Source organism: Bos javanicus, chromosome X (genome assembly GCF_032452875.1).
Source record: "Bos javanicus breed banteng chromosome X, ARS-OSU_banteng_1.0, whole genome shotgun sequence".
NCBI lineage: Eukaryota > Metazoa > Chordata > Mammalia > Artiodactyla > Bovidae > Bos > Bos javanicus.
In genome coordinates, this window is record NC_083897.1 from 93,746,591 (window position 1) to 93,761,099 (window position 14,509).

A 14,509-nucleotide genomic window follows, 5' to 3' on the forward strand; every position below is an offset into this window, starting at 1 on the left:
AATTCTGAGTCTTTAACTGATATGAGAGGGGTATCTCACATTCAGGTCAAAACATTATGGGAAGGGGTTGGTTCTGGTGCCACAAGTTCCCTTCTTCTTCCCACCTTCCTCAAACCCTCCCAGAGGGGCCCAGGGAAGACCTGTAGGAATGAAAAGTGTCTGTCCTTGCTTCACAGAACACTTGTAGCACTTGTCCACCTGGTCCCCAAAGAACATCTCATTCTGGTTAGAGGAACTGCTCCAGCACTCAAAGAGAGTCAGGTTGGCATTTGTTGGACGGATCAGGTAGAAGATCTTCTCACCCTGAAACAAAGATGGAAGGGCCAAAGACATCAAGGGTTTCCAGTAAAGACTTCCAGGAGTCTCCAAAAGAATATTCTCTCATGTTCCAGGACCATGTAGTATGCTAGAATTCTTTCTGTCCAAGGATCATTTATATACAAATATGGAAAACTTAAAAAGTTCCTTTTCACTTTGTACTTTTAAGCTTCTATAAGGTTAACAAAAACAATCGGGAAAGGGCATTTCAAACAAAATTGTCAACTTAAGACAAATGTACACCAAAGGCTCCTGTAATACCAAATGAAAGTGTCCTCTACAGATGAGCAGATCAATACTACCAGCCCCAGGAGAATTTAAGGCCACATTACTAATGAGAAGAAAATTGAATTTGCCTTTAAATGCCATTTGCAGAGAGTGTTTCTTCTCACACCTGTAATCACAGCTAATAAAAGTTTAAAAGTTCAGTAATCGCCCAAGGACTTCTGAAAGATTATATGTTGGGTGATTATCTGTTGGAAGAACACTTTATTTCTTAATTATGCTTTGCCTGGATAATCACCACATAAGTAGTTTGGCAGAAAAGAAAGAAAAACCCACTAGCACAAAAATCTCCCCAACCCATAGCTTGATTAGTTTAACCAATATTTCATGACAATACATTTCAGTGTAGAAAAGCAACACTAGAAAATATCTACTGTACAACTGGAGAAATTTGAATCAGATCTGTAGATTAGATAATAGTACTATATCAATATTAATTTTGATTCTGATAACTATATTGTGATGATATAAGAGAATACCCTTGTTTTTAAGAAATACACACTGAATTATTATAAGATAAAGGGATATCATGTCTGAAAATACTTTTGAGTGTTTCAGAAAAAATATATATGTAAGATTATTTTATTATGTTTGCTTCAGAGAAAGAGAATATAATAAAACAGTAACATAGGAATTTGAGTGAAGGGCACACAGGAAATCTTCCTATTAGCAATTTTTCTGTAAAAATGAAACTATTTAAAAATTAAAACGTTATAGGGGAAGAGATAGGGAGTTTGGGATCTCCTGCTATATTTAAAACGGATAACCAACAAGGTCCTAGTGTATAGTACAGGGAATTCTGCTCAATGTTATATGGCAGCCTCAATCAGAGGGGAGTTTGGGGGAGAATGGATACATGTATATTTATGGCTGAGTCAATTTGCTGTCGACCTGAAACTATCACAACATTGTTAATGGCCTATACTCCAAAATAAAAAGTCAAAAAATAAAATAAACAGTTAAATATAACATTTGCATAATAGCACTTTAATTTACACACTCCAATTTCTTCATGATAAACAACTAGTTCAGGATTTGTGATCATTTGTACAAGAGCCATATCCAAGTTTCTGCTCTTTTCTTGGCATTTCTGATAAGAAAACTAAATAGCATGAACAGTGGTAGAAAACAATAAGTTATTTAAGAAATTTGTTTACCAGACCTCAAAAATCCTTTAGTCATTGACAATCAATATGCTAATTACAAAACTGTAACAACCATGAAAAGGGAAACTATAGTAAGGCTGACATTTAAAAAAACCATCTCAGACTTCCCTGATGGTCCAGTGGTTAAGAATCTGCCTATCAATGCAGGGGACACAGGTTTGATCGCTGATGCGGGAAGATTCCATATGTCTTGGGGCAGCTAAGCCTATATGCCACAACTACAGAACTGCATTCTAGAGCCTGCGAGCCACAACTACTGAGCCTGTATGACACAACTACTGAAGCCCATGTGCCCTACAGCCCATGTTCTGCAACAAGAGAAGCCAGTGCAATGAGAAGCCCATGTGCCACAACTGGAAAGTAGCCCCCACTTGCTGCAACTAGAGAAAGCCTATGTGCAACAATGAAGACCCAGTGCAGCCAAAAATAAATAAATAAAACTTTTTTAAAAAACCAAACACTTCATACATGCTCTATCTTCAGTGGTGGCAGTCATGCAACTATTTATACAATTGTCAAATTTCATTAAACTATAAACTTAAAACCAATGAATGTCATAGTAACAAAAATTATAATTCAATAAACTTGGGAGGAGGTTGAGTGTCTCATGTTACCAGAAATTTCTGCAGTAAATACGGACATTTCCATACCTAGAGGTAGGAGTACAGATTGGTTCAATTAAGATAACAAAGAAAACCTTAGACATCTGTTGTTATTTTTGACATCTGTTGTTATTTTTAAAAAAGTTAATCATCAAAACTATGAAGCAGAGACAACTTATACTGCATATCCACTCAATACCCAACCTTGATAAGAGTAGTTATGTGTAAATGTTACCCAAATAGAATCTGGGATGCAGGTAGGCCTTAGCAGCCTGTTTTATGCTACCACTTGAAACAAACAGGGAGGCCCAAGGCCTGGCTGTCTTCAGAAACCATACCCATCCTTACCTTGAGCACATGGTACCAGACCGAGGTGCCACCAAAGTCAATGTGAAAGTCTGTATAGCTATCCCGCACGCTCATGAGGCAGTACTTCTGCACGTTGGGCCTCTCAAAGATACACTCCTCTGGCCACAAGTTCTCCACCCATGAGAGCTTCCGAACAATCTTGGGTGTCTCCACAAGGTTAGAAAGCCTATCAAGGAAGGGGTGGAGAGCAGATGTCAGCTGATTGGGAATTGAAGGTTGAAGCCAGTATAAAATGCCCCCCATCCTAGTGAGAACCAGGAAAGACAAAGAAGTTCTCTCCACAGAATCCCCAAGAGCACATAGTACACTTATTTTTGTAAGACAAGTCAGCATTCTCTTTCTACTCAGCTATGGAAGTTCCAAGTCCCAGCTCCACAGCCATCCCCAGTCACAGGTGATCATTTCCTCCACTGAAGGCTCAGAATCTCCACACCCAGGCCCACTCACTTGGCATGTGGTGTTTAATAGTATTGTATTGTCCCTATGTCATAGTGTCTTCTTTATGAAGATCAAGTAGAGAAACCTGTCAGAGCTCAGTTTCAGGTAAAGAAGTGTTTATCTGGGACAGTGGCGCTATCCTGGGAGTTAAACAGTGACCATGCCACAATCTACATACCAGAAAAAAAGGTCTAAGGAAGCTGTCCTGGATCTTAAAAGAGACAAAAATTAATTAAAACAGCCACTGAATAATCTATCCAATGCTAGAAACTGTAAAGGAGAAACATGATTTGGTTGTTATAATGTGAGCAACTACCCTAGAAAGTATAAACCAGCTCCCCATGCCAAAGGAAGAAACCACCCGAAGGAAGGGAGAGGAACACTAATACATACTCAGTATATACAAGTCCTGGGTACTCTGTGAGGCTTTTTACTTACCCCTGCCCCTCTTACCTGGTATCAGAGAATTCCAAACTAATAACATTGAGGACTTTCTCCCTCTTCCCGCTATAATAATATTTCACAAAATCACCAAGCTTCATCTTGCAGTCGGCCTGGCGGGCCACATCAATCACATCAATCTCTTTGTCAGAACCTGGAATACAGACAGGCTCTGTACCAAGTGGCCTCAGGGACCAGGGAACACTCATCCCCTAATCAGTCCCTAGAGTGACCTTACACTGAAAACTTCTCTCAATGTATTTGTCTACACATATATGGGAAGTGGGGGAATTATTCCCTGGTGGCTCAGATGGCAGAGAGTCTGCCTGCAATGCAGAAGACCCGGGTTCAATCCCTGCGTCGGAAAGATCCCCTGGAGAAGGAAATGGCAACCTACTCTAGTATTCTTGCCTGGAAAATCCCATGGACGGAGGAGCCTGGCAGGCTACAGTCCATGGGTCGCAGAGTCGGACACATATGGGAAGTGGGGGTAGGTATTCCTCACACTCTCCTTAGACCTATGTGCCAGGTCCAGACATGCTAGGGCAACAGAAATGCCTGACACACAGTCTCACAGTACAATCCATCTGCCTGGGTCCTGCTTCCTCATTTCTCTTCCTCTCCCCTAAAACTCATGTCCAGAATACAACTAGCATATGAGGGCAAAAGTCAAAGGCTTTCTCATTTCAACAGAGTACAAAGAGGTCATAACAATCTTTGGAATTCCCCAGGTAAAAGATGGGGCTCAGCCTGGAGTTTGTGGTCTATTAGAAGGAAAAGGTAGAGAAGGCAATGGCACCCCACTCCAGTACTCTTGCCTGGAGAATCCCAGGGATGGGGGAGCCTGGTGGGCTGACGTCTATGGGGTCACACAGAGTCGTACATGACTGAAGTGATTTAGCAGCAGCGGGAGGAAAAGGCAGAGAAGGCAACGGCACCCCACTCCAGTACTCTTGCCTGGAAAATTCCGTGGACGGAGGAGCCTGGTAGGCTACAGTCCTCGGGGTCACTAAGAGTCGGACACAACTGAGCAACCTCAATTTCACTTTTCACTCTCATGCACTGGAAAAGGAAATGGCAACCCACTCCAGTGTTCTTGCTTGGAGAATCCCAGGGATGGCGGAGCCTGGTGGGCTGCCATCTATGGGGTCGCACAGAGTTGGACATGACTGAAGCGACTTAGCAGCAACAGCAGCAGGAGGAAAAAGAAAAAAGACCAGGATTTTGGTTCTAGCTTTGCCTAAGAATGACTCTGGGCAAGGTACATCACCTCAGATTTCCAAGATGGCTAGAAAAGAAATGAAAACTGGAAGGGAAGGGTCATATGTTTTGATGGGAGTGAACAATGTCACAGTTAAAAGGGTCTGTGGTGCTTACCAACATAGTGTTCCACATCCCTCACAGTGAATGATGGTGAGGGCAACGTCATCCCCAATCCATCTTTCTTCAAGACCAGGATGGGCACACTGAAGCTATTCTCTTCCAGGAATTCCACGGTCAACTGACTTCCAGTGGGCTTCAGAATCACTTCATCTGAACTGTGGGCCACACAAGAGAAAGCATGAACCCTACAAGCTCTGCTACTGAAGGCCTCACTGGATGCTTTCACTCACCAAAGGTGTGGGGTCTTCCTGAGGGGACATAATGTGGGCTGGCAACTAATAAGTGGCATAAACTTCACATCGCAGCTAAGAAATGACCTATCGAAGGCAAGAAGCCAGGCCACTGGCAGAGGTGGGAAGTTAAATCCAGGATATCCTGTCAATATAACGCTCTTCTTTAGATGACAAAGGAACAAACCAGTCAACAGCCTGCCCCAGAAGAAAAGAGGTATCAGACAAGTTTAGCTGATTTACACTAACCCAGTGCAGCACCTTGGGCTTCCCTGGTAGCTCAGCTGGTAAAGAATCTACCTGCAATGCAGGAGACCTTGGTTTGACTCCTGGGTCAGGAAGATTCCCTGGAGAAGGGATAGGCTACCCACTCCAGTATTCTTTGGCTTCCCTGGTGGGTCAGCTAGTAAAGAATCCACCTGCAATGCGGGAGACCTGGGTTTGATCCCTGAGTTAGGAAGATCTCCTGGAGAAGGGAACAGCTACCCCCTCCAATATTCTGGCCTGGAGAATTCCATGGACTATACAGTCCATGGGGTCGCAAAGAGTCAGACAGGACTGAGTGACTTTCACTTTCAGAGCAGTACTACCCCATTTTAAAATACTGGAAAATAGAGAAAAGATTGATTTAGAAAACAAAAACAATTTTTACAACCACTCTCTTCACGTACATAGTTAGTTAACTAGAAAACAGGGGTTTCTGGTTTTCTTAAAATCATGTTGGAGAAAAAGATGGGCTATTTGACAAATTGTGTTGGGATAAACATCTGGAAAAATATTAAGATCAATGTCTGGCTCATTATTTACATAATTCTATATGGAACAAAGATTAAATTAGAAAAAAATAAAGCCACAGGGTAGAAAAAATTATGGAAAAGACAAGGCCCAGTAGCCATAAAAAATAGTAATAAGTAAATTAAACTACCTAAAATTTAAAATTTTCTGCATGGAAAGCTATTAAAAATCAATAAGAAATAGGCAGTAACCCAACAGAAAAACTGTCAAACAATGTAAGCAGATAGTTAACAGAGAAGAAAAATAAAGATGACTTATAAATGCATCATAATATACATGCTTCCTTAATCATGTTTCACATGGAAACAGTGAAATCTCATTTTTTATCTTATTAGAAAGGCAAAAAAAAGTTTGATAATAAATAGTGTTAGCCCGGGGATGGGGGAGCCTGGTTGGCTGCCGTCTATGGGGTCGCACAGAGGCGAATACGACTGAAGCGACTTAGCAGCAGCAGCAGCAGTGTTAGCCAGGATAATAGGGAAATAGGGACCCTCACACATTGTTTAGTGGGAGTATGAAATGATGTGGTCACATTAGAAACAACCTAGCAATATCTATAAACATGTTTAAAGCACATACCCTTTGACCTAGCAGTTTTACTTTTAGGTAGTAAATCTACACATACACTCACTCACATATTCAAACACTTAAGTACAAAGACATTAACTGCAGCATTTTTTTCCTAATAGCAAAATACTAGAATCGATTTAAATGTTCATCAAGAGGACTGCTTAAATAACTATACATTCATACAATGGAGTACTAAATATCCATGAAAAGGAATGAAGAACATCGGAATATGCTGTTATGGATTGACCTCTAAGATACAGAATTTATATTTTTTAAAAAGCAAGATATAGAACAGTAAGTGTTTCTATTTGTGTTTTTTAATTTTTTTTTTTATTATTTTTTTATTTTTTATATTTATTTATTTATTTTTTTAAATTAAAAAAAAAATTTCAGGTATACACGTGCTTCCCATCAAGGGGCAACACACACATTCATATATGTTTGTATAAGCAAAAACTATTTCTGAAAGAATGCACAAGAAATTGGTTGACTTTGGAGAAGGGACCTGAGGGGGGTAGGGTAAAAATGAGACTCATTGCCTTTAAATAAAACAAATATTAAGTTGAAGAAATACTTATAATCCTAAATAACACTTCATTTACAGGAGAGCTGAAAATGGTCAAATGAATTAAAAACTAAGCAAAAGAGTGTTTTATTCATTAATTTTTCTAACTCATTATTTTTGTTCAAGTAGTTTATTTTCAATAAGCCAATATTAATTTTTTGAGGAAACAAATATTTTCTTGATTGGAAAAGAAATACATGACTACTCAAAAAAATTTTTTTCCAGAAAGTTTCCGCTTCTCTACAATGAGAGAATTAAAATTTCTGGTTTTTAAGACTCTTTCTAGTTATAGCATTCCCTAGGTACATGTAAATATCCTCTCCTGACTGAGGCAAAAACTGCCTCTCTATCTACTCATAGTTTCTACAAGTAGACCTTAATGTACTCTGTACATCAAATGAAACTCTAACAATGTTTCTCAGAAACTGACTAAAACAGAAGATCTCCCCACAAAGGGAACTCACAGAGCCCTGCAAACATCCCCAAATGATGGAGGCACCTAGTGGGACAGCCAGTAGAAAAGCTGAGAAGAGATGGGTCCCAGCTTCCCAGAGCAGTAGCGTTCACTGGCCCTTGGAGTAGGGGGTCCTCACCTGTCAAAGGTCCTACTCCGGAGCTCTCGAATGAATGTAGGGCTTCCCGTCTTCACTGGCTTCCCCTTGTGTGTATCATGGCCTTTTGAAGATACACGGCGTTTTTTCACTAAGCCAGAAAAAGACAAGAGACTGAGTCAAAATGGCTACAGGCTATGGTTCTAAAAGCAAAAGGCTCAGCAGATCTTGCTTCTCTTCCAATCTAACAACGCACTGGAGCATCTGGAGTCAAGGAAGCCCTCATGGACTCAGAAAAGCACTTGGTGAGGATAGGTGCTTCCTTTGGGGAATCCCTAAATAAGGGAGGGAGGTGAAACTGCATTTCTGCCCTCTGAGTGGAGCAGCTGCTGGCCTGCAGGGCCTACATAAGCTTCTCCTATTTCCCAAGGGAGACAAATCTGAAGCACTCAGGCAAAGGCAATTTCCCTTCCAAGCTTCCTTTGCTTTGTCTGTCTGGATTGCCTTCTCTTTAAAACCCCAAGATCTACTTACTAATGGAGGGCCCATGTAAGACCTCACAGTTGGGGCAGTGGTAGAGGTCAATGTCAGCAGCCTTCTCCTCTTCGACACCAACACAACTAGAAAAGAGAAAATCAGCCAATGTTTGTGGAAATTTTATTTTTCATAAGGTCTAGAACTGTGTTGTTCAATACATAATTAAGTAAAATGTTAAATGTAGTTCCTCCATCACTCTAGGAACATTTCAAGTGCTCAATAGCCACATGTGGTTACCATATTGGGCAGATTATCAAACTGTTTTGTCAACGCAAAAAGTTCTATTGTACCACAACGGTCTAAAATAATTATGACAGAGCTAAAAATGTACAGACAATAAAGCTTCATTAAGACTCAGAATGGTCAAAGCTGGAAGAGAGTCTAGAGCAGTGCTGTCTGACAGAAATATAATGTGAGTCAAATACATAATTTTAAATGTTCTAATAGCCCCATTAAAAAGGTAAAAAGAAACAGTGAAGTTAATTTTAATAATAATTTAATAATAATATTTTATTTAACCACTATATCTAAAATATTATTCCTATATAAAATCAAACATTTAAACTTTATTGCTGCTGCTGCTAAGTCGCATCAGTTGTGTCCGACTCTGTGAGACCCCATAGACGTCAGCCCACCAGGCTCTCCTGTCCCTGGGATTCTCCAAGCAAGAATACTGGAGTGGTTTGCCATTTCCTTCTCCAGTGCATGAAAGTGGAAAGTGAAAGTGAAGTCACTCAGTTGTGTCCGACTCTTCGCAACCCATGGACTACAGCCTACCAGGCTCCTCCGTCCATGGGATTTTCCAGGCAAGAGTACTGGATTGGGCTGCCATTGCCTTCTCCTAAACTTTATTGAGCAATTTATTAAATGAAAAGGAATGAAAACAGTGCTTCCCTCTCAGTGAAGGATTATGGTAACCATTTTTTCTTCCTTATCTGTATTTCCTAATTTTCTACAATGAACATGCATTATTAATTTCATATTATAATATCTGAGAAAGACATAATTTTGGAAATCTCAGTTTACATGTACGTGAGCTAGTAATCTCACAAAATGTAAACCCTTCCTCACCAAAGAAGTCATCAGCAGCCCTCTAAAAACCTTCTGGCTAAGATCTAACTCTTAAAATCTTTGGTCAGCCACACAGAACAGGGAACATAAAAATAAGGCAGAGCTCCAACCATTTTGGTTCAAGATGATGCTCATGAACTGACTTCCTGGAATCAGGACGCCATCACCTTCCCCATTGCTAACCCTGTAAATCTGTTGCAGATCAATAAATTGGGGACATTTTATTTCATAAAAGCATTAGTCCATTACAGATTGGAAATTAAAAAAAAAAATACCCTGGTCCTTCACCTCAGAAAGTCTCAGAAGCACTGTGTTAGAACTTGGTCAGGTAGAAGCTGTACATTCTCCCAGACCCTTACAACTCAGGGCTGGGCTAGGGGTGGACGTCCCCCTCATTTTCCAGTGAGACTCTGAAATCATCTCTCCTCTATCTTTGTATAAGATTTCCTACTCTTCTGAGTTTTGTATCATTCATCCATACCTCTTCCTACTCCTCTTCACTGTCAGCTACTCATCTCCCAAACATACCTTTTTCATTCATTGAGGAACCTGCTCACAGATTCCTCTCCATCTCAAGTCCTGCCAACCTCTCACGTGACATAGTAAAGGATATAGAGGCCTAACATCCCAGCCTCTTAGCACATTGACCTTCTCATCTTCAGAGATTCCACTCCAATTTCAGCTACCAATTCTCATGGCCATCCCGCAAAACCCTATCAATACTTGCAACTGCTACACCTCTGGAATATAAAATGCACACATTACTCTCTGACCACAAGGTCATCCATCCAGGTCTCATTCTTTACACCTGTTCTTTGCCCTCAAAATCTCTTGATTCTACTTTTCACCTGTTCAACTACTATTGCCTTCACCCTTCTTCCCTATCTAGTTTATAGATTCCATCATTCCTCACTTCAACCATTCTCTTACAGATACCCTCAACTCACTTGCCCCACTGCCTTTACATCACTCCCACGTGCAAATCCAAGCCCCGGCTCAATCCACTGAACCAGTGGACATGGCTAGAAGAAAAAAAATCATTAAATGGATTGGTGCCACAATATACTAAGTGTCCAAAATATCTAAGCCATAGAATAACCAACACAACATTGAAGGAGAAGAACAACGTTGGAAGACCAATGCTACCTGACTCAAACACTTATTGTAAAGCTACAGTAATCAGAACTTCCCTGGTGGTCCAGCAGTAAAGACTCTGTGCTTCCAATGCAGGGGTAGCAGGTTCAATTCTTATCAGGGAACTGAGAGCCCACATGCTGCATGGTGTGGCAAAAATTTTAAAAAGCTACAATAATCAAGACAGTATGGTACTGATGGAAGAATAAACAGATCAATAGAACAGGAAAGAGTGCCCAGAAACAGATCAACAGAAATAGAGTCAACTGATCTTTGATAAAGGAGCAAAGGTAATACAATGCGGCAAAGACAGCCTTTCAACAAATGGTGCCAGAACAACTGAACATGCAAACAAATGAAATTACACACAGACCTTATACTCATCACAAAAAAGAACTCAAAATGGATCACAGACTGAAATACAAAATGCAAAGCTATAAAACTTCTAGAAGATAACAGGAGAAAATCTAGATAAATTTAAGTTTGGCAATGACTTTTTAGATGTTATACCAAAGGCACAGTCCATGAAAAATGAGAATTGATAAGCCAGACTGCATTATAATTAAAACCCTCTCTATGAAAGGTAGATAATGAAAAGATAAGCCAAAGACTGACAGTAAATATTTGCAAAGGACATATCTGATAAAGGACTGTTATCCAAAATACACAAAGAACTCTTAAAACTCAACAGTGAGAAAATGAACAACCCGATTAAAAACGGGCATAAGATCTGAAGAAATACCTCACCAAAGAAGGCGTACAGATAGCAAATAAGTATATGAAAAGGTGTTCCACTTCATATATCAATAGGACAATACAAATTAAAACAATGAGATATCACTATACACATAACAGAATAGCCAAAATTCAGAACACTGACAGCACCAAATGTTGGCGAGGAGGTGGAACAACAGGAATTCTCATCCTTTGCAGGTGAGAATGCAAAACACAGCCACTTTAGAATGCAATTTGGCAGTTTCTTACAAAACCAATTGCACTCTCTGTATTGAAAGTAACTAAAAACTATGTCCACACAAAAATCTGCACACAGATGTTTATGGCCACTTCATTCATAATTGCCAAAATCTGGATGCAACCAAGATGTCCTTCAGTAGGTGAATGGATAAACTGTGGTACATTCAGACAACTGAATATTATTCAGCACTGAAAAAAAATAAAAGAGCTATCAAGCCATGAATAGATATGAAAGAAACTTTGAAAGAACACCATCAGGCTACATATTTTATGATTCCAACTACATAACATTCTGGAAAAGGCAAAGCAATGGGGACAGTAAAAAGATCAGTGGTTGCCAGGGGATGGCAGGCAAAGAGAGATGAATAGAATGTAAAGGACTAAGGCTGAGACTTCCCTAGTGGCTCAGACGGTAAAGCGTCTGCCTACAATGTGGGAGACCCAGGTTCTATCCCTGGGTTGGGAAGATCCTCTGGAGAAGGAAATGGCAACCTGCTCCAGTACTCTTGCCTGGAAAATCCCATGGATGGAGGAGCATGGTAGGCTACAGTCCATGGGGTCGCAGAGTCAGACACAACTGAGCAACTTCACTTTCACTTTTCATGAATCTATAATTATTAAAAAATAAAATTTATTAAAAAAATATGCCACTCCAAAAACAACCTATGAGCCCTAACAGAGCAGGCTGTCCTTCTGATCCTTCTAACTCCACACCCTACAAGACTTTCTCCAGACCAGGGATTCAGCAGCCCATATACTACATCTAGTAAACTCTGAATATGAATGCTAAGCCTTCTCTTTTCTCTTCCCTTTGCTACACACTCTGAAAGCTGTGGATTACCCTTCTGCTGCTTTAAAGAGAGTGGTATCCACTTTAACTTGATTTCACTTGGAACAAAAATGTGGAGTGTGTGTGAGCTTATAAGCCTGATTTTCTCTATCTCCCACTTGAAAATGGTTTAACCCAGCAGTGCCTTATACTATCTACAGTATTATATCCTATAGCAAGAGTCCAAGGGACCCAAGTTTGACTTGTGGTTGAACAACTAACTGGGTGTGTAGCTTTGAGCAAGCTATTTAACCTCATGAGAGAAAATAACAGCTCCAAAGAGCTATTTGAAAGATTAATCGGTCACTTCTGGTTCAGGAATAATGGAGTAAATGTACTTCTCCCTATTACTCTCACTAAGTACAGCTAAAAATCTAGGACAGTAAGAAAAATAAAAGGTAAAATGACTCTGAAAAATGGAGAGAAGGCAGCCTGACCAGACGACAGCAGTACCTGAGGTAGTGAGTGTCAACAGACAGCAAGTGGGGGAACCTGGACTTCTACTTCTACCTGGCAGTAAAGAGTAGTACCTACCCCTTACCCTGACAATGAAGTGTAGTGTCTGAAGAAGTCTGCAAAAACAAGATATAATAACATCCAGAGTCTCATAACGTAATACCCCAAATATTCAGGATATAATGAAAATAATGACTCAGCTTATCAAGAACAAGAAAAATCACAACTTGAATGAACAAAGAAAATCAGTAATCTCACTAATGAGATGACACAGATGCTGGAATTATCCGACAAATTTTAAAAGAGCAACCACAAAAATGCTTCAATAACAATTATAAACATGCCAGAAACAAATGAATAAATAAAAAGTATAAGCAAAAACTAGAATCTCTGCAAAGAAATGGAAAATATAGAAAAGAACCAATGACATTCTTAGAAAAAACTGTTGTTGCTTAGTCACTAAGTCATGTCTGACACTTGTGAGACTCCATGGACTGTAGCCCACCAGCTCCTCTGTCCATGGGGTTTCCCAGGCAAGAATACCAGAGTGGGTTGCCATATCCTTCTCCATGGGACTCTTCCCAACCGAGATCAAATCTGTGTCTCCTGTATTGGCAGGCAGATTCTTTACCACTGAGCCACCAAGGAAGCCCTTAGAAAAAACTAAAGCAACTTAAATGAAAACTCACTGCATGGGCTCAACAGCAGAATGTAGACAATAGAGGGAAAAAAATAGTAAACCTAAAGACAGAACAACAGAAACTATCCAATCTGAACAACAGAAAGAAAATAGATTGAACTGTGAACAACTATAAGTCAAAAAATTGGACAACCTAGAAGAAACAGATTAATTCTTAGAAACATACAACCTGAAAAAACTGCATCAGGAAGAAATAGAAAATCTGAAGAGACTAATAAGGAGATTGAATCAGTAATAAATACAAAAATTTCCCAAAGAGAAGAGAAGCCCAGGACCAGATGACTTCATTGGTAAATTTTATCAAACATTTAAAGAAGAATTACCACCAATTTTTCTTAAACTCTTTTTTAAAAAATCAAAGAGAAGGGAACACTCCAGAACTCATTTTATGAGGCCAGGATTACCCTGGTACCAAAGACAGGTAAGAACACTACAAGAAAAGAAAACTACAGGTCAGTATCCCTGATGAATACACATAGAAACATTCTCAATAAAATACTAGCAAACCAAATTCAGCAGCAAACTAAAGGGAACATTTCCCAGGATCAAATGGGATTTATCCTTGAAACACAAAGCTGGTTCAACATAAACAAATTAACATCAGACTCAATGGTATATGGTTGAAAGCTTTTCCTCTAAGATCAGGAACAAGACAAGGATACTCACTCTCACCACTTCTATTCAATAGAGTACTAGAAATCCCAGCCAGAGCAATCAGGCAAGAGAGGGGGAAAAGGCATCAGAATTGGAAAGGAAGAAGCACAATTATCTGTTTGCAGGTGACATGATTTTATATATAAGAAATCCTAAAATTCCATCCCAAAACTGTTACAGCTAATCAATAAATTCTGTAAAGTTATAGGATAAAAAGATTAACATGCGGGACTTCCCTGGTGGTTGAGAATCCACCTGCCAAAGCAGGGGACACAGGTTCAACCTCTGATCTGGGAAGATCCCAAATGCCATGGGGTAACTAAGCCCATGCATCAAAACTGTTGAAGCCCATGGGCCTAGAGCCCATGTTCCACAAGAAGAGAAGTCACCATAATGAGAAACCCACACACTGCAATAAAAGAGGAGCCCCTGCTTACTGC

At 39.9% G+C, this 14,509-nt stretch overlaps 1 protein-coding gene across 7 annotated transcripts in view; it reads right to left on the reverse strand.

The window, feature by feature from the left end:
* PHF8 (PHD finger protein 8) overlaps nt 1-14,509 on the reverse strand; it is a 97,257-nt gene that overhangs the window by 58,113 nt on the left and 24,635 nt on the right. For all 7 annotated transcript variants that reach the window (XM_061410246.1, XM_061410244.1, XM_061410243.1 and 4 more), the window contains 6 exons: nt 8,248-8,333; nt 7,756-7,864; nt 4,997-5,157; nt 3,632-3,773; nt 2,720-2,906; nt 141-303 (listed from right to left, as the gene is read on the reverse strand). In XM_061410246.1, the coding sequence (XP_061266230.1) occupies nt 141-303; nt 2,720-2,906; nt 3,632-3,773; nt 4,997-5,157; nt 7,756-7,864; nt 8,248-8,333 (848 nt within the window). The remainder of the gene's footprint in view (nt 1-140; nt 304-2,719; nt 2,907-3,631; nt 3,774-4,996; nt 5,158-7,755; nt 7,865-8,247; nt 8,334-14,509) is intronic.